This window comes from Chiloscyllium punctatum, chromosome 2, assembly GCF_047496795.1.
Source record: "Chiloscyllium punctatum isolate Juve2018m chromosome 2, sChiPun1.3, whole genome shotgun sequence".
Lineage (NCBI taxonomy): Eukaryota > Metazoa > Chordata > Chondrichthyes > Orectolobiformes > Hemiscylliidae > Chiloscyllium > Chiloscyllium punctatum.
Genome location: NC_092740.1, coordinates 145058074 through 145085884, shown reverse-complemented (window position 1 = coordinate 145085884; position 27811 = coordinate 145058074). Strand labels below are relative to the sequence as shown.

The 27811-nt window shown below is 39.5% G+C and overlaps 1 protein-coding gene across 1 annotated transcript in view; it reads left to right on the top strand.

The window, feature by feature from the left end:
• Nucleotides 1-27250, top strand: part of LOC140492536 (FERM and PDZ domain-containing protein 1-like) — a 49829-nt gene extending 22579 nt beyond the window's left edge. The window contains exons 9-15 of the mRNA XM_072591473.1: nucleotides 1347-1483; nucleotides 3848-3974; nucleotides 8141-8236; nucleotides 8322-8504; nucleotides 10559-10697; nucleotides 15206-16054; nucleotides 24192-27250. Of these exons, the coding sequence (XP_072447574.1) occupies nucleotides 1347-1483; nucleotides 3848-3974; nucleotides 8141-8236; nucleotides 8322-8504; nucleotides 10559-10697; nucleotides 15206-16054; nucleotides 24192-26509 (3849 nt within the window). The 3' untranslated portion in view covers nucleotides 26510-27250. The remainder of the gene's footprint in view (nucleotides 1-1346; nucleotides 1484-3847; nucleotides 3975-8140; nucleotides 8237-8321; nucleotides 8505-10558; nucleotides 10698-15205; nucleotides 16055-24191) is intronic.
• The last annotated feature ends 561 nt before the right edge of the window (nucleotides 27251-27811 follow it).

Here is a 27811-nt window from a genome sequence, read left to right as displayed (position 1 = left end):
CATGATTAGATAATAGTAACATTATCACTGTACAATTAGTATAGCAAGATTGCAGATGGTGAACTAGATGGACTTCATTTTCGTACATCCAACAATTTTGGTATTTGTGAGATGTTCTGTATTCATGGTTAAAATTATAGTTGACATATGGGGATTGGTAATTTGAGTTTTGTAGCAGCTAGAGAAAGTGAGGTGGTTCTCTGTAGAGCAGAGAAACTTAAGGGGAGATTTAATACGGGTGTCTATAAATACAAGTGGCTTTGACTGAGTAAATGAAAAGAAACTTTTCACCATTTTCACTTTGGTTACTAACCAGAAGGCACTGGTTTAAGGTAAAAGAACAGTGAGCAGATGAACAATGCTCCCTCTCAGAGGTCCTGTAGATTTCAATGACTTCCGGTTCTGGAAGATACTGCAGGAATCTCAGGATTCCATGCAGCAGAAAAATAATTTAAGAGAAAGGAGGTTAAAGGTTTATATTCAGTGTGTTATAATCTGAAATTCACTGCCTGAAAAAGAATGGTGGATGTACTTTGGCAGTAAGATTTGTTTAGTGTTTGTAGATAATTTCTGTTCAACCTGTTTTTTAAATTAATTCATGGGATCAGGGCATCACTGACTAGGCTAACATTTGTTACCCATTCTGAATTGTCCAGATGGCAGTTAAAAGTCAAACCACATTGCTGTGGGTCTGGAGTCACAAGTAGGCCAGACGGTAAGGATGGCAGACTCCTTCCCTAAGGGATGTTCGTGACCTAGGTGGGTTTTTCGCCAACAATGGTTCACGGTTATCATTAGACTTTTAATTCCAGATTTTTATTGAATTCCAGTTTCCAGCATCTACCATGGTGGGATTCAAACCCAGGTCCCCAGAACATTATCTGGGTTAACAGTCTAGTTGTACCACTAGATGATCACCTCCCTTCAGAGCTCAGAGGTGTTTTTACACGTTTCTGGAGCAGATGGGACTTGTAGCCAAAACTCCTAGCTCAAAGGTAGGGACACTGCCACTGTACCACAGAGCCTTTGATTAGTTTTGGATATGTAGTTGTAAAGAAAATATGTAGAGCTACAAGGAAAGAACTAGGGTGTTGGTTTAACTGGACAGATCATTCAAAGAACCAGCAGCAACACAATGCACTTGCGAAGCCAAGACAGACAAAGCTATGGACCAAGTGCTGGAAAAGGGGTTTTTGACCAACACATACTTGATGGACCAAGGGGCATTTTTCTGTTGCATAGTTTTATTCTATTCTGTAATTTTGTGAAAGCATTTGTAAGTGGTGGCAATTTGTGTGGATATTTTCTAGATGGCTGTGTGTTGCCTTTAGTAATCTCTTTTACAGAGTTGCAATGATGTGCTGCAGGAGAAGTTTGCGATGGAGATGAAATGCAACACTGCTATCCGTCTCGCAGCACTGCAAATTCAGGAATGCATCCTCAGCTCCAAGCATTCTCAGAAAGTCTCCATGAAGTACATTGAGTGAGTCAATACATTCAGCAGATTGAACTGGGCAGTGCTTCAGCTGCACCTCACACCACACTATGTTCACACGGCACTTTCTGGACTTCTTGATAGAAAGACCCCTGTTTCATAATCCATCTCATCAGTCAGACACTTTCTTAGTGGGCTGCTTAATTGGCAAATCTTCCCATTAGTGTGATCCTTCATTAGCTAGTCTTCCTTTTATTGAAACTCCTTATTAAGGAGATTCTTTATTCGTCAGTTACCTTGTTCATAAGATTCCCAGCTAGTGAGGTGTTTGTTTGGAGGAACTTGCTGTTGGTGAGGCACTGTTTGCATGAGTTTAGCAACTCGACCCTTCATTAAGGACACTCCTCATTGACAGCACTCAGTGTTTGTGAAACTCCAGGCGAGAGGAACTTCTCAGTTATGAGTTACTTCACTAACATGTCATAGAATTACTCTTTAAGTGTAATTAATCCTAGATTCTTATTTTTAGTCCTCTACTTGAAGACTAACTCCCTGGCACTTCGTAATTCTTTAAATTTCATCCAGACCCGAATTTAAATTAGGATAGGAATGGAAGTCAACTTAGCATCAATCTCTACTGACACAAAAACAGGCCCAGACACCTTTCACTCCCAGGCCCTGTCAGTGTGACCTCAATAGCTGTAACAGCAGTCCACTGATAGAGTCGTCGAGTCATAGAGATGTACAGCATACAAACGGACCTTTGGTCCAACCCGTCCATGCCGACCAGATGTCCTAACTTAATCTAGTCCCATTTGCCAGCACTTGGCCCATTTCACTCTAAACCCTTCTTTTTGATATACCCTTCCAGATGCCTTTTAAATGTTGTAATTGTACCAGCTTCCTGCACTTCCTCTGGCAGCTCATTCCCTACACGCACCACCCTTTGTGTGAAAAAGTTTCCCCTCAGGTCCCTTTCAAATGTTTCTCCTCTCACCCTTTGGTTCTGGACTCCCGCACCCAGAGAAATCACTTCGTCTATTGACCCAATCCATGCCCCTCATGATTTTATAAACCTCTATAAGGTCACCCCTCAGCCTCTGACACTTCAGGGAAATCAGCCCCAGCCTATTCAACCTCTCCCTTTAGCTCAAACCCTCCAAACCCAGGCAATATCCTTGCAAGTCTTTTCTGAAGTCTTTCAGGTTTCACAACTAGGAAGCAGAAGTGCAGTACTTGGTATATTCTTCCTGAGAAAACAAGAGTTTTTAAAAAAAAATCCAACATGCATTGGATATTTCTAGCCAATATTTATTGCTCATCAAAATCAGGTTTTCAGTTCTCATTGCTGTGTGTCAGCAATTGCTGTGTACAAATTAACTGCAATGTTTCTTTTATCATGACAGTGACCATATTTTAAATGTACTTTATTAGCAATAAAGCACTTTGGGATGTCCCAAGGTTCTGACTCATTTACAGGGATCCCTGATTTACAAACGTCCACCTTAAGAATGCTCATACGGATCATTCTGCTGTAGCGCGCATTTTGTTAATGTGAGTTCGCTATAACATAATTGACGAATTGGGGACACTGTTTCTATCGTGTAAACTTTTGAGTATAACACGACTATGGCCCCATTAGTTTAAATGGTGCTGCTATTACGTGATTTTCTTATAACACAGGTTTGCACAAGAACAGAACAATAGCATTATAGCAGAACTGACTGTACTTATGAATGTGTTCCATTGCATGTTCATAACTTTAACGACCAGATAGCCAAACATTTCCTGTACTTATGAATAGCTGCTTTCCATTGTCCTGCATTGTGTGCTGCCTTGTGTACAAACCAACTTGTGAACAAACTCCAGAATGGAACCCATTTGCAAACCAGACACTCCCTGTATTGGAAATCTCTACGGCAACTGTCGCAATGTAGTTGCAGCTTCAGATCACCAGATGGCTCTATGAGGTAGGGTTCTTTGTTCCAACTCCACCATCATTGTGCAGAAGATGCAACTATTACTTAATTGAACACGGGATTTTAAAACAAAATCACTCATAAATCATGGGTGATGCTGGCTGGCCCACCATTTCTTGCTCATCTCTTGTTGCCCTTGAGAAGGTGGTGGTGAGCTGCCATCTTGAACTGCTGCAGTCCACGTACTGTGGATTGACCCACAATGCCCTTAGGGTTGGAATTGCAGGATTTTGACCCAGTGACAGTTAAGAAATGGCAATAGATTTCCAAGTCAGAATGGTAAGTGGTTTGGAGGAATAGTTTCCAATGTCATAAATATCATAGCTGTTCTGGGAGCCAGTACAGACACAATGGGTGAAATAGCCTTTTTCTGTACTGTAAAATTCTATGATTTGGAGTTAAATAGTTTTAAATGCAATCTTATTATTTTCAGGAAGGATTGGGGAATTGAGAATTTTGTCTCACCAACGCTGCTTCATAACATGAGAGAGAAAGATATCAGAAAGGCTATTAACTATCACCTTAAGAACAATCATAGCTTGATTGCACCAGGACAAAAGGTAATTCTGTATAACCGGCTATCCAGAGGTGAAAGTGAGTTTTTAAAAAAAGATTAATCTTTACTGCTTTCCACCCAATCACAGATGCTCTTTCTGCACATACCCTTGAGTTTTTTTTATGCCTTGTTTAAATACTGTTACATCTCAAAGTGCTCTCAGTGCTGACAAAGCATTCCCCATGTTAACTGTTTTCCTCCCTCCAAGCATGCTACCTGACTTGCTGAATATTTCCAACTTTCTCAGGTATCTGTTTCAGATTTACAGCTTTCTTGGTGGTTTTGCTGTTTTATAAAATTGTGCTGTTTCATAAGCCATGACTCGATGTGTAGCGCACCTGCCATTTGGTCAAAAACATTGTGGATCAGGTCCAATTCTGGAGACTTGAGAACAAGTAACTTGGTTGATGTTGCAGTGCAGTAATGAGGGCATGCTGAAATGCTTAAGGTGCCATCTGTTGAATGAGTCATTAAACCAAGGTCCCTTCCTGCTCTCCGGAGATTTCATAGAATGGAGTCCCTCCAGTGTGGAAACAGGCCATTTGGCCCAACAAGTCTACACTGTCCCTCTGATCTGTATCCCACCCTGACCCATTCCCCTATCCACGACTCTATATGTACCCCTGATTAATGCACCTAACCTACACATCCCTGAACAATATAGGCAATTTAGCATGGCCAATTTACCTAACCTGCACATCTTTGGATTTTGGGAGGAAACTGGAGGAAACTTGCGCAGACACGGAGAGAACATGCAAACGCCAGACAGACAGTCTCCCGAGGCTGGAACTGATTCCGGGTCCCTGGCACTGTGAGGCAGCAGTGCTAACCACTGATCCAATAGCACAAGAGTATTTCAAAGACTTGGTCCGTTCTTCTTGTGTCCAAGAGAATCGATAGCTCTCAATGAGGAAAACAAGCAAAATAATTATCGTTCATTTGCACATTACGATTATGGAATCTGTTTACTGCACTGTGTACAATACTGATCACCATATGTATGGAAGGATATTAATGCATTGTGATTAGTGTAGGGCTTTACTAAACTGGACCTATATAGGAGTTTAGATGAGTCAGAGGTGACTTCATTGAAACATGTAGGAACATGTGAAGAGGTTATTATCCCAAGTGCAAAAGTTTCTAGTTTTATACTGAAGAGAAAATATTTCCCTTTACACTTTAATACTGTTGCTAAAGCAGGCCGGTGTAAGGTGTGAATGTTCTTTGCCTTCTAAGAATCAGTGAAATGTTTATTTGTTACTTCTTAAAGCCCCTTAAATATGTGTCTGAGTTGCATTTCAGATCACATCTGTATTCGTGAATTATTAAAGGAGGAGAAAATAAACTTTTGCTGTTTTCTCTGTTTCCATCTCCTGATGGTGTTAGCTCATTCCGAGTTTTTGGTTTTGCTGCCATTATTCATTCCTTGGTGCTTTGTCCAAGTGGCCTTTCCTCATATGGGAACCTGGTCGTGAATGGTTGCTGTATTCAACTGTCGGGGGCATCACAATGAAGCCCTGTCATACCCAGAGGAAAAAAACCCGATAAAACTGGCAGATGACACATACTGGTCTGCCCCTCTTGTAATCGAGCTTCATCGAGGGCCGAAGGGCCTGTTCTGCGCTGTATTGAAATTAAGCTTCATTGTGTCCAAGGATCACATTTCTTTTTAAACTCTCTATTTTCTCCATTTGCCACCACCTTGAATCCAGCCTGAGTTTATGGCCATCATCAAGGGCAGAATCTGAACTGTTATCCCTTAACCCAAGGTCATTGAGGCCTGTTTAACGGAATGAAAGACATGTACTAAACAATATTCTTTTTCACAAAAGAAGTCACAAATACTTCAGACCAAGTGAACCTGTTTTGAAATGTTGTCATTATTATAGGACAGGAATCCTAGCAAACAATTTCCACAAAACAGGCTCCCACAAACAACAACACGATAACTAACTAAGGTATCTTAATAAAATGTTGGCTGAGTGGTAAATATTGGCCACTACTGTTCTTTAAATCGTACCATGGAATCTTGTTTAATTCTCTTTATGGAATATCTAATATCTCAATCATAGAAAAATACAGCGCAGTGCAGGCCCTTTGGCCCTCAATGTTGCGCCGATCCAAGCCCACCTAACCAACACTAGCCCACTATCCTCCATATGCCTATCCAATGCCCGCTTAAATGCCCATAAAGAGGGAGAGTCCACCACTGCTACTGGCAGGGCATTCCATGAACTCAAAACTCGCTGAGTAAAGATTCTGGATTAGTGGTGCTGGAAGAGCACAGCAGTTCAGGCAGCATCCAAGTAGCTTCGAAATTGGATGCTGCCTGAACTGCTGTGCTCTTCCAGCACCACTAATCCAGAATCTGATTTCCAGCATCTGCAGTCATTGTTTTTACCTCACTGAGTAAAGAACCTACCATCAAAGGATGGCAGCTTTGTCCCTGAAGAACATTAATGAAGTTTTCCCAACAATTGGCAATAGATTTATGATCATCACTAGACTCTTTAATTCCAGATATTTATTGAATTAAAATTTCACCATTTTCCATGGCAGGATTCAAATGGTTCACAGGGCATTATCTGGGTCTCTGGATTAACAAAACAGCAATAACACCACTAGGCTATCACCTCCTCTATCAGTCAGCCAACCATTAATGCGTGCCTGTAAGTTACTTCTCATCCTAAGTGCTTCAAGATAATCTTAGCACCAGTGCAGAATTATCCATTATCCTGAATCACCCTTCGATTTTTTTTTCCATATACTGCATTTTAATAACACTTTTACAATCCCTGTATGGTCTCATACATCTCTAGGAAACTTTTCCTACTTGACCTCCAAGTCCATATCCTTTTAACCTCGTCATGTGTTTGTCTTTTCTGCTGCTGTATTCCTCAATAAGAGACTTCAGTTGTGTATTTTCCTCCACTGCTTCTACCTCTGCTGCCCCTCTTTAGACATCCCCCTACTCAGCTGTGAAGTGATGTAGGAAATTCCACTGTAACCAGCACTATTAAGTTGAAGCTTGTTTGTAAAGAGTGCTTTAAACAAAATTGCTTTCTTGGGAATTGCAGTTTCAAAGATGCATATTTTATAATTAGGTCAAAAGTTTTAATTAAATCTTCTCATATTGTAAGCCCAGTTAAGCATTTCAATATTTTTGTGTATGAAAGATTGAAGTTGATCAGCCCCTGAAATTGCTCATCATTATCTATCAGCCACTTTGTGATCCCCAGTGTTAACTGCAGACATTACATTTTAGGGAGGAAAACCAACTGTTCACAATATAAAGAATATCTTTGATAAATTGAGCTTCATGAATATACATTGGTTATTTGATATTAAAACTTTTTTTTGTAAAGCAATTATTTAAATCCATGCAACAAAGATAAAGGATAAAATGTATTCATCACATGGATTTTCCATTAATTTCTTTCAAATCAGAGGAAGTGTGCCTCGTTGTTTTATGATAATAAACTCAACTGGATTAGTTTGGTAAATAATGGAATCAAAATGTGAAGATGGCAAATTAACTAGACATCTGAAAATTCAGAACTATTGTGGGCGGCACGGTGGCACAGAGGTTAGCACTGCTGCCTCACAGTGCCAGAGACCCGGGTTCAATTCCCGCCCCAGGCGACTGACTGTGTGGAGTTTGCACATTCTCCTTGTGTCTGCGTGGGTTTGCTCCGGTTTCCTCCCACAGCCCAGCTTAGGTGAATTGGCCATGCTAAATTGCCCGTAGTGTTAGGTAAAGTGTAGATGTAGGGGTATGGGTGGGTACGCTTCGGCGGGGCGGTGTGGACTTGTTGGGCCGAAGGGCCTGTTTCCACACTGTAAGTAATCTAATTATGTCTGGGAAGGAAATGCTGAAAATCATGTTTTATGCATTGAAGGAGAGAATTATTGTAGGGTCTTTATTAACATGCAAGATTGAGTTTAAAGAGGATGTAATCACAGGGTTAACTTGATTTGCTGATAGGTGTTTGCTGTCATTGTACTGAATCACTAGTTAGAAAATTCCAGGCGGGATTCCCATTATTTTCCATTGAAAGTCTTTGACCATTTTTGATAAATGTTGCCAAAAGTGCAACGCTGCTGGGGACATCTTTTCATTAAAATAACTTTCCATGCCAGTATATTAAAATACACTCATTCTGTTTGAAGCAACTGATATCCACGGCACAAGTCCGGCTGAATTACCTGAACATACTGAGTGATCTTCGAGCATATGGAGGGAAGACCTTTAACGCAACCCTTCTGGTACGTAGGGAGAAACAGAAACCCGGCTCATTTTTTTAAACTTGACTTTTTTTAATAAGTTTCTAATGAAATGCAACTTCTTCAGCTGCAGGACAGAGAATCATTTATCACATTGTTGGTCGGAGCCAAGTATGGTATCAGCCAAGTTATTAACAGCAAACTCAATATTATAAACCAGTTAACAAACTTCAACAACATCCGGAAGTTGGAATTGACCTTTGAGTGTGAGAAGGTCAGCATGGTGAACATCTACCTGGTGGATGTGAAGGTAAAGGCTATTGATGCTAATTGCTTGCTTGGACAAGGGCTTGGTACATTTTATAATACAGGTTGTTGTCTGGTCAAATCCTTGATGCTGTGACCTGTGCTGCATTAACAGTTGTTTAGCAATTATTCCTATCCTCAGTTTGCTAATGTTTTGCAATGAAGTTACTTGGGAGTGACTCTTACCTTTGCTCACTGTCAATCAGACAGCAGATGCCTTTAGTACTTACCCGCACTGGCACCTCCATGATCCCAACATGAAGAGACCTGACTGCAATTTAACTCGGGCCTGAGCTAGGGAGGCCTCTGCATATTTCCAGCCAGGCCAGGCCAATCTGATCAAGCCCAGCAAAGTGAAGTGAAGGAAAGGGAGGAAGTACCAAGGACATTTACCAAGGAAAGATGGGATTTCTGCCTGTCTGCCAGCCCGTCTTGCCTGTTTTCCCAGAATGCCAGTGACACTAATCTGCTGACACTGGAATAATTTCCAAAGGCAGCAGTGACTAGGCCACTGCAGACCAGAGGAAGGCAGTCTCTTCGAGTCATAATTCCTGCCTCTCCAATTACAAATTAATTCTGTTCCTCAGAATCATTCAAGCAATTTCTCCACCACGAGGTAAGACTGACTGGCTTCTAGCTCCTGGTTTATCCTTTGCTCCTTTTTGAATAACAGTACTACACTGGCTGTCCTCAAGTCCTCTGACTCTTCTCCTGGGCCAGACAGGTTTAGAAAATTATTGCAATGTCCCTGATTTTGTCCCTGCCTCACTCACCAACCTGGGATATATTTCATCCAGCCCTGGACATTTATCGAATTCTAAGCCAGACCACTCAGAGCTCTCTCTGTCAATGATAATTTCTTTAATTGTATCACAGACCTTCTCCCTGTTTTCTGTATGCATATTGTCCATTTCACAAGTGAGTACTGTCTCATAGTATTCTTTTGGAATCCTACCTACATCCCCTGACTCCCTGCACAAATTACTGCTGTAGTCCCAATGGCACTACTCTTTTACCCTAACTGTAAACCAGTTTAGGATTTCCTTCTATTTTAATTTTAGTATCCTTTCATGTCACCTATTTGGTCTCCTATTCTCCATTTTAAGTTCCCTCTTGAACATTCTGTACTCCTCTAGGATTTCAGCTGTTTTCAGCCCTGGATATCTGCCATAAGTATCTCTTTATTCTTTAAATCCATTGCTGTGTATCTTTAGATATCTAGGGCTCACAGGATTTAATGGTCTCACCCCTTCCTTTATTGGACCATGTTGGCCCTGTACTCTCCATATTTCCTTCTTGAATGCGCCCCATTTCTCTGTGACAAATTTGCCTGAAAGTTATAAGAAATTGTTGCATTTAAATATTAATGATTAATTGAACTCACCCCACTCCTTTCAGACGGTATCTGAAAGATAATCCATGTTTGTAAAGTGATGTCTAGTGGCTCTGAAATATGCTATATAAATGCAAAGTTTCCTTTCAGGAAGTTGGTAATAGTTAGTACTTGACAACACCAAGACATTTTTAATGATGAAGTTTAGGTTTTCATAACACAATCCACCTCTCCCATTCAGAAGAGGAATAAATCAAACCCCAGATATTATTCCAAACTGTAATAAATGTTGTTAGAAATTTGCAACCTTTTACATTTGCTTTCACTTCTCCTTTCTCTCTTTTTTTTTGTCTGTATCCAAACAATTTTTCTTATTCTTTGTTTCTCTTTCTGAGCCCAATTTAACTAATTCACCTGCCTTCTCTATTGTTCCTGCTTCTTTCTCAATCCTTGAATTTCGTGGTTAAAGAAATAGATTGTTTTATCCAATATTTGCCCAGATCTCAGATTCCCTGTTGCCCTCACTTATCAACTCGCAATTTCAGCATTGTACAACATTTTCACGCTATAGATTGGAAGGAAAACAAATGAGGGAAAACACTGCTCCCAGCAAATTCAAGGAAGCTAATGTTGAGCAAAATCTTTAAAATGAGTGAGTTGATATCATTTTCAGGTTAGGTCTGTTAGTGGAAAAGTTTAATTACTGACTCTGTTTTTATTTACAGTCCCTGACATTGTTACTGGAAGCTCATCATGCTAAAGACCTTGTGTGTTTGATTGCTGGATATCATAGGCTATATGTGAACTCAACAGACTCCATATTCATCTGGCCTAGCAACTATCAAAGTCAGACAACTGAAGAAGGTAATACATTAGTCATTTTTTTAAACAATAAGAATCCCAGTTTTATTCCTGCCATACTTTTGCCCAAGAAACACAGAGAGTGATAGATGCCTGGAATGCAGAGGTAGTAGAGACAGACACGGTAGATTAATTTAAGGTGCATCTGGACAGATGTATGAGTAGGTGGGGAGCAGAGGGATACAAATGCTTAGGAATTGGGCGATAGATTTAGACAGTGGATTTGGATCGGCTCAGGCTTGGAGGGCCGAAGGGCCTGTTCCTGGGCTGTAAGTTTTCTTTGATCTTTGAAAGCAAACTTCCAAATGTGAATTTTGTTTCTATTGTCACCACCCCCAGGCAGAACTATGTTTTCTCTGCCATTTGTTAACACTCCAAATCAGACAGGGATGTTCTGAATATAGAGACTGATTGAATCCTTGGTTAATGTCAGCTTTTGTTAAGTGGCAACCTTTACATCCTGTGTGAAAGTTGCAGTTTCAAGTAACACTTGAAGACTCTCTCACTGACTGGATGCTGAACATTAAGACTTGGGAATGCTTAGATAATTCTGTGTACGATTTGGAAAAAAGGGAAGAGGTTTCTCCTGGTATCTTGGTCTGTTGTACCAGACTTGGTGTAGTGCAACATGACAAGATTAATTATTGGCCACAGAGAAGAGGCATCTCTAGGTAGATTGAATCTCCTATCCAGCTTTAAAGGGAGATGAGTGGGTCTGAGACTAGTATTTTACAATTTAAAAAGGGCAATTATGTATGCTCGAAAACTGCACACCTAAGATGAACTGAGACACTAAGTTCAGGAATAGACTGATATAGAAGTAAAGGTAGATATTTAAGGGATATTTCAAAATAAGTATATTTAAGAGTAAATATATTCCTACTGTAAAAAAGAAGTTGCAAAGGAAGAACAAACCATCTATGGCCAACATAAGAATTTAAGGAAGGTACTGAGATTAAGGAAGAAGTATAATATGATTAGCAGATCAGATATTGGACAGAAGATAAGGAATGGCATAGAATGACAACAAGATTAATCAAGGGAAAGAAATTAGAGTATGAGAGGATGCTAACTAGAAAAGGAAGAACAGATAATGAGTTTTTACTAGTATTTAGAAAGGAAAAGATTAAGTAAGGTGAGTGATCCTCTTGATAGTGAGAATGGGGAGAAATTAATATATAATAAATAAATGGCAGTTGAATTAAACAAATATTTGCTTCTGTCTTCACTATAGAAAATACAAAAACACTCTAGTAATAGCTGTAAATCGAAGGGAGAGAGAAACCTGGTGAAATTACAATTAAGAGGGAAGTGTGATGAAGCCAACAGGTAGACCTCTGGGCTGACAGGCTTTCAGACCCATTTGGACTTCATCCTGGGTTCTTAAACAGAGGGACCAATGTGAAAGTCGAAGCATTGATGTTGATTTTCCAAAGTTTCATAGATTTGGATAAGGTTCTATTGGATTGAAATGTAGCAAATGTTATGTCATTATTCAAGAAGGGAGGGAAAGAGGAAACTATTGGCTTGTCACAGGGTGAGTGTTGGAATAATTATTGAAGAGCTTATAGCTGGACACAACTCTAGCTATTTGGGAAGAATCAGCATTATTCTGTGAAAGGGAAATCATGCTTAATCAATTTATGTCAATCTTTGAAGGGTTAGCCTATGCTTTGGATAATGGAACCTGTAGAGATACTATACTTGGGTTTTCAGTGGGATTTGATGTGCCACATAAAAGATAATTGCACCAAATAGGACCCAAATATTCACTTATTTGAATGGATAGAAGATTGGCTGGGTTCAAGTCCCATCTGATCCAGAGATGTGTAATAACATCACTGAACAGGTTAATTAAAAATATCTAGAAGATTGACCGGCTGACAGAAAGAGAGAATGTGTTTGAAAAAGCTCTCTTTCTGATTGGCAGGATGATGAGTCCCAGAAGAATCTGTGTTGGGGCCTCAGCATTTATAACAATGATTTAGATATGGGGAGGAAAGCCATGGCAGCTAAATTTGCAGATGACTCAAAGATGGGTGGGGAAGTATGTTGTGAAGAGGACATAAGGAGTTTTCAGATGGGTGTCAATCAATTGAATGAGTGCCCAAAAATTAGATTCTAGATTAGAGTGGTGCTGGAAAATCACAGCAGTTCAGGCAGTATTCAAGGAGCAGGAAAATCGACATTTTGGGCAAAATTTCCTGCTCCTTGGATGCTGCCTGAACTGTTGTGCTTTTCCAGCATCACTCTAATCTAGAATCTGGTTTTCAGCATCTGCAGTCATTGTTTTTACCTTGTTGAATTTAACCCTACTGCGAATCCTCTGCAAGGATGCCTGCCTTGAAGAAGTTTTCCTCCTCTCTCTGCAAGAATTTCAGGAAGTCCCTCTCCCTCTGCAACTCCCAGGTCATTTCCTCTGCCCTGAAGCTCTTCAACCACATCCTGAAACAAAAAGCTCTATTCCTGATGAAGGGCTTTTGCTCGAAACATCGATTTTCCCGCTCCTTGGTTGCTGCCTGAACTGCTGTGCTTTTCCAGCGCCACTCTAATCTTAGAATCTGGTTTCCAGCATCTGCAGTCATTGTTTTTCCCCCGCCCAAAAGTTAGGCCAATGTAGTATAATGTGGAAAAATTATTTAGTTTGCAGGCAGAATGAAAAAAAGCAGAGTATTACTTAAAGTAAGAACAACTGCACCATTTCAAGGAGCAGAGATATCTATATGTGATAGTGCATGATTCACAAAACATTAGTTTGCATGTGCAGCACATAATTATGAAGGCTAATGGAATGTAAACATAAAGGTGTTTTGCTTCAATTATCCAGGGAATTGATGACAGTACAGGTCTAATATTTCATGTAGTTTTGGTCTTCTCGATTATGGAAGACCATAAATGTTTTTAAAACAGTTCAGAGGAGCTTTCTGAGATTGATACCTGGAATGTGTAAGTTGTCTTATGAGAAAAGGTTGGGCAGACTGCCTTGTTTCCTTTGGCGTTTAGAAGTGCAATCCTTGACAAGTTGGAAATGGAAATAAAGTCTCCTCTTGTGGGTGAATCAAAAATTAGGGGTCACAGTTTTTAAAAGAATACAACCTTTTAGAGCAGAGATGTGTGCTTTTCTTTCAGATGGTTGGTGGGGGCTGCGGTCATTAAATCCTTTTTAAGGCAAAAGTAGATAAATATTTGTTAAGCAGGAGAATGAAAGGTTATCACATGGAAGTGGGGAAATGGAATTTGAAACACAGATAGATTAGTTATGGTTGTATTGATTGGCAGAGAAGGCTTCATTGTCCAAGTAACTCACATCTGTTCCCAAGTAGTATGTGCTTACATAAAGCCCTACTTTTTCTCTTCGCTTTCAGTTCAGTCAATTTCCTGAATGTAAAGGCTCAGATTCTTTTCTCAGTGTACATTTCCTGCTATGACATATCATCCACACAATTAGTAAAGATAAACGGCAACTCACCCACCATCCTCTCAAGGGCAATTGGGGATGGGCAATAAATGTTGGTCATCCAGCAATGCCGTCATCATATGAATTAATATATGAAAAAACACAGTGTAAAGGACAGGAGGACTCTTCTCTCCGACCCTTTGAGATGTGTGCAGATTATTAGAAATCGAGGTTAACGGACTGTTCAGCTCCTGTGGGTATTGTACCTAAGGGATGGTAACAATTTTCATGTCCATGCCAATCCTTCCATTAGACTGATCAGTTCTGTGGAGCATTAGCGAGGTTTGTGATTATTGGCATCACTTTCAGACAGTGACTCTTTGCAATGAAGTTATGATAGAAAATAAACTCATGTCAGTTTAAACATGTTTCCCTCTCAGAATGATATCAGTAGCAGCAATCTGAGAGAGAGTTCAGACACAACTCACATTTTCCAATGGCATTGCTCACTCTGACTTTATGCCAATTAGGTGAGTTACAGTTGCTGATAAGTCTTGTTAAAATTCCAGAATGTAGGAACTTACATTTTATTATATGTATCCATAGGATCTAGAAAGTCTTGAAAGCTTATGCAAGGAATGTCTCAATCAGAAATATTGATCAAGAAATAGGATATCAAATTTTATTTACTGTAAAAGTTACTACTTTTCTTTTTACATCGTGAGTAATAGCCTGGCACTGTATTTGAGTGGTGTCCTGAAGCTGAATGAACATGTACAATTGGTATGACTTCAATATTGAAGCTTTAACAGTTAAAGACTCCACCCCAGGTATTTCCTTCAACTAACTCCTTGCAGACAGTAATACCCTGTTTACGTGAAGAAACTTATCCAAACAAACATTTTCAAGCAAAATAAATAACCTAAACAGAAAGGAAGAGCATAGAAGTTAATCATTGAAGTTTTTATAATTTTTTTTATTCATTAATGGGATGTCATTTATTGCCCATTACTAATTGCCAGGAGGGCATTTTAAGATGGCAGAATTCAGTTTTTAAAGAAATATTAGATGGTTCCTTCATCTGACCTTAGATGTACCTTATTTTACTGTGCAGGTGACGAAGCCCGAGGATTAAGTGATTCAGAGTCATCATCAGACATTGAGTCATCATTAGACTTGTCTATAGAGCTCCACAAAATGAGGAATGGATTCATACAGCCTCTGACTGAAGAAAATGAGGACATCGAGAACTCGGAAAGTGAAGCTACAGACAGTGACTGCTTACGGGAGGATATCCAGGAAGAGACCAGTTGCAGCACAGGGGATGTGTCTGATCTGAATGATGAAACAACAAGTCAGGGAGGAGACTTTTGTGAAAGAAGCTGTTCTGCCGACTCTATGGACGAACTGCAAACGGAGACTTCAATGAGCAGCACTTCAGGTCCACACTCACATGGTGAGATTTCAGAAGATGATGACAAAGATTCTATCGCTGAAGAGAGTGATGGTGAGCCAGTTACAAAGAAGCACTGTACCATGGAATCAAAAGACAGTCTTGAACAACCTTCAGCAGACTCCTTAGCCTCTACTCCGACCCTTTCTAAATACATTGCAAGTGATATAAAGGTGGTTTGCTCTATTCCTGACCTCAGCCAAAGTGAGAACCCATGCACTGCAGAACTTTGCAACCAGTGCCCCAGAAACGAGGGTGAGAGTTATGCACAAGGGGACAAGTCTTGGAATGTGACAAGTCGTGGCCTGCTCACTGAGTTACCACCAATTCCTTTTCCAGAGGAACCAGCTATTGATGGGAACCTATCCAGTGAGGTCCTCACTATCCCGATTCTGGCTCCTCCCCCTGGCTTTCAGGACAGCAGCTCTGATGACGAATTTTTCGATGCAGCTGAAAAGTTTACTGATGTGGAATGTTCAGGTGACATCAAATTCAGTGGAACTGAAGCAGGTAGGTCTGACAGATGACAATCAGGTTTCCATTTACTTCCACTTACTCCATACAACAAATTAAATGAAATCCAAAATATATTTGAACACATTTTCAAACATACTTAAGAATGATGAATAATTAAAATATTTTCTGTGTTTATTTTGATTCGCTTATTACATGTTACCAATGCACCTTTATATACCCGACTAGTGATGTCACATGAGGAACAGGTACTGAGTTCCAGTGATGTGAAGAATCTGAATTAAACAGGCAATGATGAAATTATTGATGTCTTCACAAGTTAAACATTGCATCTTCAGTTATGAATTCAATTTAGTCCCATTGTTGAGCTCATTTGAAAAAGTCAATTTTAAGTAATTTGCATATCTGAGAATTATAAAGCTTCAAATCTCGAGACAATTAATCCCTGGTAAAGTCATTCCGTTTCTAAAGAAATAAACAGACAAAGCAATTTAAGAAAATTATACTTCACTAAAAATAGAAGAATTCACTAAAACTTCTTTCTCCAAATTAAAAGTTTTTACCCTTGGTATGTCTTTGATCATTTTCCAGACCAGTTTAGTGAAATCCTGGTCACTATTATGGAAATACATTCCTGCTGATACTTCTTGAATCTGCCCTGCTTAGTTTCCAAAACCAAAATCCAGAACAGCCCTTGATCATCACAAAAGGGGATAAGAACAACTGTTCCCTAATGGAGAGACAGTTTGACTTTGGTGGTGGGAAAGTTTTTCAAAATGATAATCTGGGACAGAATTAACAGTATTAGGATAAGTGTAAGTTAGTTATGTAAAGCAAGCATCACTTTAGAGTCATAGAGATATACAGCATGGAAACAGACTGTTCAGTCCAACTTGTCCATGCCAACCAGATATCCTAAATTAATCTAGTCCCATTTGCCAGCATTTGGCCCATATCCCTCTAAACCCTTTTTATTCATATACCAATCCAGACGCCTTACAATTGTACCAGCCTCCACCACTTCCTGTGGCAGCTTCTTCCATACACATACCACCCTCTGCATGACAAAATTGCCCAGTAGGTCCCTTTTATATCTTTCCCCTCTCACTTTAAGCCTCTGCCCTCTAGTTTTGGACTCTATAACCCAGGGGAAAATTCTTGTCTGTTTACCTATCCATGCCCATCATGATTTTATAAATTTCGATAACGTCACCCTCAGCCTGATGCTCCAGAGAAAATAGCCCCAGCCTATTCAGTGTGTTTAAAGGCAGATAATTTTTACATAACTTGTATAAGAGGCAATAAAGAGGGTTGTTGAGGGTAATGCAGTTAATGTAATGTATATAAAGTGTTTGATAAGGTATCCCAAAGTAGGTTTGCTATCAAATTTGAAAACCTTGGAATACATAAAAATGAAATGTCTGAGGGGCTCTAAATGGGTAGTAGTAATTGTTTTTGGACTGGAGGGAGAAGGTGTTCAGTGATGTTTCCCATGGTTAAAAAATAGGATCACTGTTTTTCTTGACAAATTTTAGACATCAGTGTAAGCTTTAAGAGGATATGAAATGGCTGTGAAATGGACAGACATGTGGCAGATGACATGTAATGCATTTAATATTTTTACATGGTGAGTGTGTTTGATCCAGAATGTGTTACCTGAAGGTGTGGTGGAAATAGATGTAATCATGGCTTTCAAGAGATGAAGGGTGCAGGAAAGATTTACAAGATTGGTCTCAGGGATAATGGATTCAAATTTGATCAGCAGAATTGTACAAGTGAGACTGTTCACCTTCGAGAAGTGACGTTGAAAGGATGAGCGATCTAGACAGAGCAGATACAAAAACAATCAGAGGAGAGATGGAGAACCTGAGGACTCAAATTTAAAATGACTGGTGAAGTAACAAAAGAGAACATAGAAAAACCTTAATATGTAGTTGGTGGTGGTGGAGGAAGATTCAGTCATGTCTTTGAAAAGAGAGTTGAGAGTAAAAGTTAAAAATCACACAACAGCATGTTGAAGTCCAACAGGTTTATTTGGAAGCAATAGTTTCCAAATGGTTCATCACAACTACCTGATGAAGGAGCAGTACTCTGAAAGCTAGTGCTTCCAAATAAACCTGTTGGACTACAACCTGGTGATGTGTGATTTTTAACTTTGTCCACCCCAGTCCAACACTGGCACCTCCACATCATTGATAGTAAAAAGGAGACCAATGGTAGTAGTTGATCAGTGAATGGGATAAGGTTATAAGGTTGTAAAGAATAGTTGAAAGGCTGAGATTTGGGAGTGTTTAGAAAAAAACACTGAGTGATCAAAAGCCAGGCAAGAAGTATAAAAAGAATAGAATGAACTAACCAGGAATTTAAAAGAAAATCTGAAAAGTTTTTAAATTTGTGAAGAAAGGAAGAGGGTGGCTAAAATAAATGTTGGTCCCTTGGAGGAAGAGACAGGAGAAATTATTATTTGTACCCATCTTCACAGTAGAATACACAAATATATAAGAGAACTGTTGATTAATCAAGGAGTTAATAAGGGTGAGGAATGTAAAAGTGATTAATATTAGTGGGGGAAATGTATTAGAGAACCTCAAGAGACTAAAAGCTAACAAATCCTAAACTCTGATGATCTACATCCTGGGGTTCCAAAAGAGGTAGCTGTAGAGATAGTGGATGCAATAGTTATGATTTTGCAAAATTCCATGTTAAAAACACCAGTCCAGCATATTAGAAATAGGTAAATGTAACATTGCTCTTCAAGAAAGAAGGGAGAGGGAGAACAGGGAATGAAATGGTAGTTATCCTGACAACAGTGGCTGAGAAAATGTTGGAAACTATCATTATGGAAGTCTTAATAATGCACTTAGAACAATATAAAAGAATAAGACAGCACCAACATGGTTTTATGAAAAGGAAATGGTTTACTTAATTTATTAAAGCTTCTTGAGGATGTGATTACTGCTGTCCATTTTATTCTTGGTTGAGCGACAGGAAACAGAGTAATGGCTGATGGGTATTTTTCAGCTAGAGTGAGGTTTACAATAGTGTTCCCTATGGTTGATACTAGGGATTTTTGTTGCAGGAGAAAGTTTCAAAGCTTGCAGATGTCACAAAATTCAGAAGAATTATAAATGTAAGAAGACGGTTCAGAAAACATTGACAACTTAGTGATGTGGGCATTTGGGGCAGGTAAATTCATTGTAGAAAAGTGTGGGTGGTGCAGTTTGGTAGGAAAGAAATGGGCAGACAATATAAGATCTCCTTCCTATCGGAAAGATGTGGTGAAATTTGAAAGGGTTCAGAAATGATTTACAAGAATGTTGCCAAGGTTGGAGGATTTGAGCTACAGGGAGAGGTTGTTTTCCCTGGAGCAGTGAAGGCTGAGGGGTGACCTTATAGAGGTTTACAAAATCATGAGGGGCATGGATAGGATAAATAGACAAAGTTTTTTCCCTGTTGGGAGAGTCCAGAACTAGAGGGCATGGGTTTAGGATGAGAGGGGAAAGATATAAAAGAGACCTAAGGGACAACTATTTCACCCAGAGGGTGGTACATGTATAGAATGAGCTGCCAGAAGAAGTTGTAGAATGATTGTGTTATCTGGGATATCTGGTTGGCATGAACGAGTTGGACCAAAGGGTCTGTTTCCGTGCTGTACATCTCTATGACTCTGTGATTCTATAAGGGATACAATTTTTAATGTCTGCAGGAGCAGAAAGAACCAGTTGATTGTCTGCATAATTCATTAATGGTGCCATGACAAGTAGAAAGAGCTGTTAATAAAGTATGCAGTACTCGGGTCTTCATTAATATGGACATGGGGTCAAGAGCAGGGAGGCTATTCTGAACCTATACAGGACACTGGTTATATCTCAGTTGGAGGATGGCATACAGTTCTGGGTGCCACACCTTTAGAAGGATGTGAATGCATTGGACAGAGTACAGAAAGGCCCATGAGAATAGTTTCAGCGATGAGAAATTTCAGCTGTGAAGATAGATCCGAGAGGTTGGGACTGTTTTGCTGGAGAGGAGAAGGCTGATGGGAGATTTGATAGAAGTTTTGGAAATTGTGAGTGGTCTGTACAGAATAGACAGGGAGAAACTTGTGCCTGCTCTTAAAGGGATTGAGAACCAGAGGGTACACCTTTAAGGCATTTTGCAAAAAAAGCAAATGCAAAGTGAGAAAAATTAAATTCATGCAGCACATAGTTAGGATCTGGAATGCACTGCCTGGAAGTGTGATGGAGGGAAGGTGAATTAAAACGTTCGAGAGGGCATTGAACAATTATTTAAATTGAAAACAAATGTGCGGAGTTATGGAGAATACGCAGGAGTCTGACACTAGGATAAAAAAGCTCAGACATCCAGTACAGACTCAATGGGCCAATTGGGTATCCATCTGTACCATGACAATTCTGTGATTCTGTGTGGGTGAGAAATTATTCACTTTGGTAATAAGAATGGCAAAGTAAATCTATAAAATGTTTGAATATTCGTGTATAGAGAGACTTGGGTGTACTGGTGCATGGAACTCAGAAAGTTATCATGCAGGTACAGCAACAATTAAAGTAAAGGCTCTTTTACTTTTTTGCAAGGTGATTGGAGTATAAGGATAAGGAAACTGAGGAGAATAAAGGGATTTTATAAATATGTTAAGGACAAAAGGGTGACTAGGGAGAGAATAGGATCCCTCAAAGATCAGCAAGACAGCCCTATGTGTGGAACCACAGGAGATGGGGGAGATACTAAATGAGTATTTTGCATCAGTGTTTACTGTGGAGAAGCACATGGAAGATATAGAATGTGGGGAAATAGGTGGTGACATCTTGAAAAAAACATCCATTGTACAGAGGAGGAGGTGCTGGATGTCTTAAATGCATAAAAGTGGATAAGTCCCCAGGACCTGATCAGGTGTACCCTCGACCTCTGTGGAAAGCTAGGGAAGTGATTGCTGGGCCTCTAGCTAAGATATTTCTTTCATTGATAGTCACAAGTGAGGTGCCAGAAGACTGAAGATTGGCAAACGTGGTGCCACTGTTTAAGAAAAGCGGTAAGGACAAGCCAGGGAACTATAGACAAGTGAGCCTGACATTGGTGGTGGGCATGTTGTTGGATGGAATCCTGAGGGACAGGATTTACATGCATTTGGAAAGGCAAGGACTGATTAGGGATAGTCAACATGGCTTTGTGCGTGGGAAATCATGCCTCACAAACTTGATTGAGGTTTTTGAAGAAGTAACAAAGAGGATTGATGAGGGCAGAGCGGTAGATGTGATCTATATGGACTTCAGTAAGGCATTCGACAACGTTCCCCATGGGAGACTGGTTAGCAAGGTTAGATCTCATGGAATACAGGGAAAACTAGCCATTTGGATACAGAACTGGCTCAAAGGTAGAAGACAAGAGGGTGGTGGTGGAGGGTTGTTTTTCAGACTGGAGGTCTGTGGCCAGTGGAGTGCCTCAAGAAATGATGCAAACTACATGATCATAAACAAGGCGGCATATGAAGTGCAAAACATGTAAGACAGCACAGTAATTCCTGACACTTCAAGACAATAGTGGTGTATAAATTACAGTGTAATAAAAGAATGATAATTAAGAAAACGTTGTTCTAGCATTGTTTATGAAGAGCAGATAGTTGAATGTTGTTCCTGGTAATGTTGATATTGGTAATTGAATATTTTTTTTGAGAATTGTGCATTTGCAGGCTGATTAAAGCTCACTTGTCCTGATTTCTTTTTTAAGCAGTTTGCAACAGAGAGGGATCTCTGTTTCATTGTTCTGTTAGCTGACTTGGAGCATTTCGAGTAAGAAAATTCCTTTACAAGCAACAAGGGTGACAATGGCATAGTTCTTCAGTTGTGACCCTCACAGCCCACTAATGCCTGAATGCTGGTCCACAGAAAGGCCTTCAGTACCACTAGTCCACTACTGTAGAGTTGAAGCTGGCTATTTCATTCCTGTCCTTGTACATTATTTTCAGGGAAAAATACAAAACGTGTCTGTAATTTGCATGAGTGACTTAGTTTTGAGCAGGAGCTCACCAGCTCCTCCCATTATCGTCATACTCACAAGAGATCACAGTTCAGTCTGTTGTTTTATTCCTTTCGCTGTTATATTCCATCAATCCCACACTAAACCTTAGTCAGTCAATCTTTAAATTTATATCTGCCGTCATTTTATCTCAGTAATTGTAGTCTTTTTTAAAAAACACAGGTTTTGGAAATAAGGACTATAAATATCCGCAGTACTATTGATATTCTGAGTTGTGGTCTTGTCAGGCACTTATCCTTCAGGAAATCGAAATACAATCCATTCATCAGTTCTCTTTTATCCATGGGACATGTTCCTTCCTCAAAGAACTCTAATAGATTGGTTAAATGTGATTTCCCATTCACAAAACCACGTTGATACTACCTGATTATTGAGAGTTTATCCAAGTGGCCTGCTATAACTTCTTTAATAATAACTTCTGACATTTTCCCTATGCAGATGTTCAGCCTGTCATTCCCTGCTTCCTGCCCTCCTCCCATTTGAGTAAAGAAATTACATTCATTGTCTTCCAGTTTAATAGAATTTTTCCTGAATCTCAGGAAATTTAGATAATTAAAACTAAGGCAACAACTATCTCACTGTGGGGGGCGGGGGGGAAGGGAGGTCCCCGAATTACGAACATCGAAATTAGAGACACTAATGTATTCAAACATGATCCTGGGATTTATTAATTGTAATTTTAAAGATCTGATAGTTGGAAGTTACTTACAAATGGTTATTTTACATTTTCCTGCATCGCATTCTGACTAGTCATTTCTTTTAAGATTCTTGAATAAAGTCCACCAGAACCTGGGCACATGGCAGGCTGCATCTCCAACAAATTACTCAATACCACTTCTTTGCTAATTGTAAATAGCTTCCCATCTTTTCATTTTATGACTTGTAGCTGCATCTGAAATGCTAATTGTATACACAATAGCGAAGACCGATACAGTTTCACTAACATTAGTGAACCATTTGGGCATTTTTGACTAACTGGCAACTTTTACTAGTAACCTTTTTCTGTGTTGCCAGCATAAATGACCTTGTTTGCTTCATTAAACTCCCACCTTGCAATGATGGATTTTGGTCTTAGAAACCTTTGGAGTAGCTGCCCAGACATATAACCGGAGCAGGAGAATCAACATTTTGGGATTTCTCGATGAAGGGCTTTTGCCCAAAACGTCGATTCTCCTGCTCCTCAGATGCTGCCTGACCTGCTGTATTTTTCCAGCACTACACCCTCGACTCTGATCTCCAGCATCTGCAGTCCCTCCTTTCTTCTAGATCTACAAATTGTGAAGGAGGGAGTCGGCCATCATGAATCACAGCAACATTCTAGCAAAGCTTGACCTGTTGAACCTAAGCAGAGCAAGCAGAAGTGCCATTTCCTCAGAACACTAGTGGTTGGCTCCTAACTGCAACATAGCTTTCATTGAAAAAACAGAAACGACATGTTGTTGAGTAGCTGAAACTGTCATTAACCGTGTAACATTCCTTGTTGCCAAGCAGCCAAACCCTCGTTCAGTCTACTGTCTCAAAGAGAGCTGAAACGGTAGACTAATGTAGGAAGATAGTGTTGTAACTATCGACAGGATAGTGGACATTTAGCAGCATGATATTCTAGATAAGGTTGCAGAACAAGAGTACATTTGTGATTTTGGTATATCTTCCCATTGAGGCACAATACTGGCAAGGGCACAAGCATTTAACCAATGAATCCTTGTCCCATTGAAAAATCCACTTATAAAAATTCACCCTAATGTGCCCCTAGAATCACTGGAATAAATCATTTCAAGGGGCAACTCTAGTACAGTAAAGACATTTGCTACGCTCACTATAAAATAGAAAGGAATATAGAAACTTGAAGTTTTGCTCCTTATCCGTTATTCAATTCATTTTATTTAAGATAGGACAGTTCCTCTTTGTACAGCTCTATTGGTATATTCAAGAATTTATTTCAAATATAGGTTGAAAATCAATTAACAATGGAGGCCAATGATTACATGTATATGCTAAGAGTCATGTAGATGAAAATTAAACTGCTCTGTGAACTAGCAGAGTAGTCACTGTTGTTTGATGTTTGGAGAAAGGATAAACAATATATCCACAAATTAAATATTTTATTTTGTTTTCTTGGTAGAGTTGGAGTCTGCTAACATTAAGGGGATTGAAGCAAAACAAAATATGCAGTTAAGTCCAAGTCTTTATGGCACAGGACTGGACATCAAATCTGTTGAATGCATCAAAAGTAAAGCAGAAGAAATAAAATACACAACTACAGGAAAAAGATATTTTGCATCTGATGACGTATATGATGTAAAAGCAGTTGAATTGCAGTGTCATTCAAACAAAGATGGAGATCATATGTGTTGTTACGAAAAGGAACATCTTATGACAAAAATGCAGCGATCACTTACTCTTTCTTCTTTGACAAGTATCGAGAGTGAACTTGCCTTGTTGGAAACTAAGCCTCTTGGTCCATTAAAATCCATTTCCACCTGTGCCAATAAAAAGGTCCAATCAGATTTAATGGAAATGGAGCCAGATACCATGGAAACGAAGTCAGTCACAGAAACAATACCAGTCATTACTCCAGTTTCAGTTAGACGTTACCCATGTGATTCAGGCATGAGAGAGGAATGTGCTTCTCATACAGAGACTAAAGTAGGAGAAAAAGTAAACAAACTTTCTCTTAAAGCCCAACGGCCTGGAGCTGACTGCACCAATGTGGAGGAGTGTTCAAGTCCTTCAGGAGTAATTCTAGAGCTTGCTCATGCATACTCACAGAATCTAACAGAAGATAAGATGCATAATGTTACCACTGTGTCTTGCGCTGATGAACAACAAACCATGAACACAATTAGCATGAAAGACAAGGAGCAAGATGAAGCAATTGTCAAAAACAACACAGTCCTAGAAATGGGAGATGAACATGCTCAGTGGATGGACAAGGATCAAAGTGGAACTGTATTCAGGCAAACTTTATATCAAGTAAACTCCAAGGAAAATATGTTCATCTCTGAAGAAGTGGTTAAAAATAGTCAAAGAGGAGGATCATGTTACCAAAATGATGATGGCAGTATAACTTCACAGCTATATTCTGTGAGGTCTACAGGAGATCTGACAGCACTGTCAGAAAACTCAGTACTGGAAAAGAGAATCTCCAGCAGGAGGAACTCATCTGAGACAGACAAAGGAAGCAAAGATGCTTACTCCCTTGACATATCCAGGTTACTTCTGAATTTAAACCGAGTCTCCTTTAAGACATTCGGCATGGTTAAACATTTGGGATCACCACACTTAGAACCAAAGATTGAAACTTGCGCAGTGAGGTCTCTTAACATTTCTAAGTTCAACACAGAGCCTGCAGAAGACAGTTCAAAAGATTACTTACCAAAAACAGAACAGATCTCTAACCAGACTGAGGCAAGTATAAATGAGATCAGTACATCGATAATTTGCCCTCAAGATAGAAACCTTCCTCAGGAAATATCTTCGCTGACAAATACACCAAGGCAGCTTTATGAAGTAGACAACTCAATCATTCAGGAATCCTCAACTGCAACTCAGCAAAATGAATGTCCCTCCACCAAACTGAGCTGTCTCCAACAAATAAAAGATAAACACAGTTTGAATGTTGACTCCAGAGTTCCAGCTGTCCTCACAACTGACTTGGATAAGGAAACAGATGAACAACTCCCAATGGGTGATAAGAACACATGTAGCTGTAAGATAGTATATGGGAATTGTTTTAGAGCACAGGGCACTGATGTTGATGACGAAAGCAAAGATTTAGCATATTCCATACAGCAGTGTTCACCAAAGACCACCCCACCTGATTCAGGAAACCACCTCTCTCAATACCTCACAACATTTACTGGGCGAAGTGAGAAATCCATGCTTACCTGTTGTTCCTTTGATTTTCCTAAAACTGATCTTACACCAAAGCTTGAAGGCTCCATTCTGTCACAATTCAAGGCTAAAAGATATAGCATGCCGAATGGATTCCATCTGATACAGAACGATATCATGGAGCTACTCAATGTGCTGAAAGAATTCCCCAGAGAAAGTCATATTGAGGAAGAATGTGCAATACTTACTTCATCAATAAAGGAGAAATTATATACTGAAAGTGGAAAACTGATGTCTGCTTGCCAGAAGGGCATTAAAGTAGACCAGGCTCCTGTGGAGATGCTCCTGGGAGTTTCTGAAAGTTTCCAGGCCCTCATACAGCTAACAGCAACATGTCTCCAGTTCACGACCTGCATGCATTGCGCAGAACGTCATGCCGAAGTGGTCAATAACTTAAAAGAGGTTTCTTTGACTTATAAAACCTTTGTGCAAATCTCTGAGGATGCATGCAGCAGGAAGTGTGATGACTTAAGCATGAAACTCCTGGCTCAACAGTGTACTGCACTGACCGCTGGGGTTTTCTGCTTGACACAGCCATTCAAATAATTCACCCCTGAAACAGAAAACAGTGTTTGTAAAGTTTGGGACATGAGAGAATATAATTAGAAAAATCTAAAGAAAGATGTAGAATTGTGTGACAAGTACATGACATGCACTAAACTCATCCCCTGGAAAAACATGTGTACTACAATATGACACATTGATTGGCATTGGCCACATGACTAACAACAATCAGAACTGATGCAAGACATGTCCTGTTTCTAGGGTAATATAGTACTCTGCTGATTCTTCAGACTTCTATATAGACAGCATTTTAATGCTGCCCTTTCAACCTGAAACTGAGGTCTGAATTCATTCCATTGGCTGTTGGGATCTGAAGGTTTCAGGGGCTTCCCACGTGTTACCAGAGAGGACCAGGTCATGCTACAAAATTTCATATCATTTGATATGAGTTGATACCAAATAAGCAATCTCATCCAGAGGGACCCAGTTGATAGCCCTCGAAATGAAAATATTATGTCTGCCTACGTGTGTCTGTGCATGAGTGCATGTGTGTGTGTGTGTGTGTGTGTGCTGAGGTAAGAAGGTGCTGTCTTCAGACTGTTGATAAAGTAGGCAGTGAAAAATAATGGAAATATAAGAATTTTCCCTTAGTATCTATCTCATGTTCTGTGTGTTTGATATTAGCACTAGATATTTTAAGCTGTAGAATGTTTCAGTCTTTTTAATTTGACATTGTTTGTTGCAATAGAAAAATATATGGTATTAAAGAATCCTATTTCCATATTACAATGTTAAACAGTGATCATTGGATTTTCTCAGGATGGCGGGAGACGGGTTGCATTATCTATCACTTGCTAGGGTTTACTAGAAAGACTTTCTTAGTTAGTTGATATATTTGTGTAATTTCTATCTGAATAGAAAGAGGCTAGGATTTTAGGATACAGAGATTAAATGGGCAATGCTGCGAAAGATCATTAATTCTCTCAGTGGTTTATAACAACAGAAAAATTTAAGCTATCACCTCACCAATTCTTTTGACATGCCAATGCTGATTATATCAAGATAGAAGCCATTATTTGTCACATACAAGACTGTAAAAATTCTAAGTTTTTTCGTAGTTATACACATGGTCTGAGACTAACTCCTTGATGCACAGCACTGAAAGAGCTCTTGAACACAATTATGTTATACTGAGGCTGACAATTTGCCCATCATTAAAACTAAGGTATTGAAAATTGTCGCTTGCAATTCTGGGTCTACAGTTTCTGTACAATTATCAGTCCCTAGATGGGGAGTGTTGGTTTAAGGAATCACCTTTGTGATAATGGATGCCCAAGACAGCTT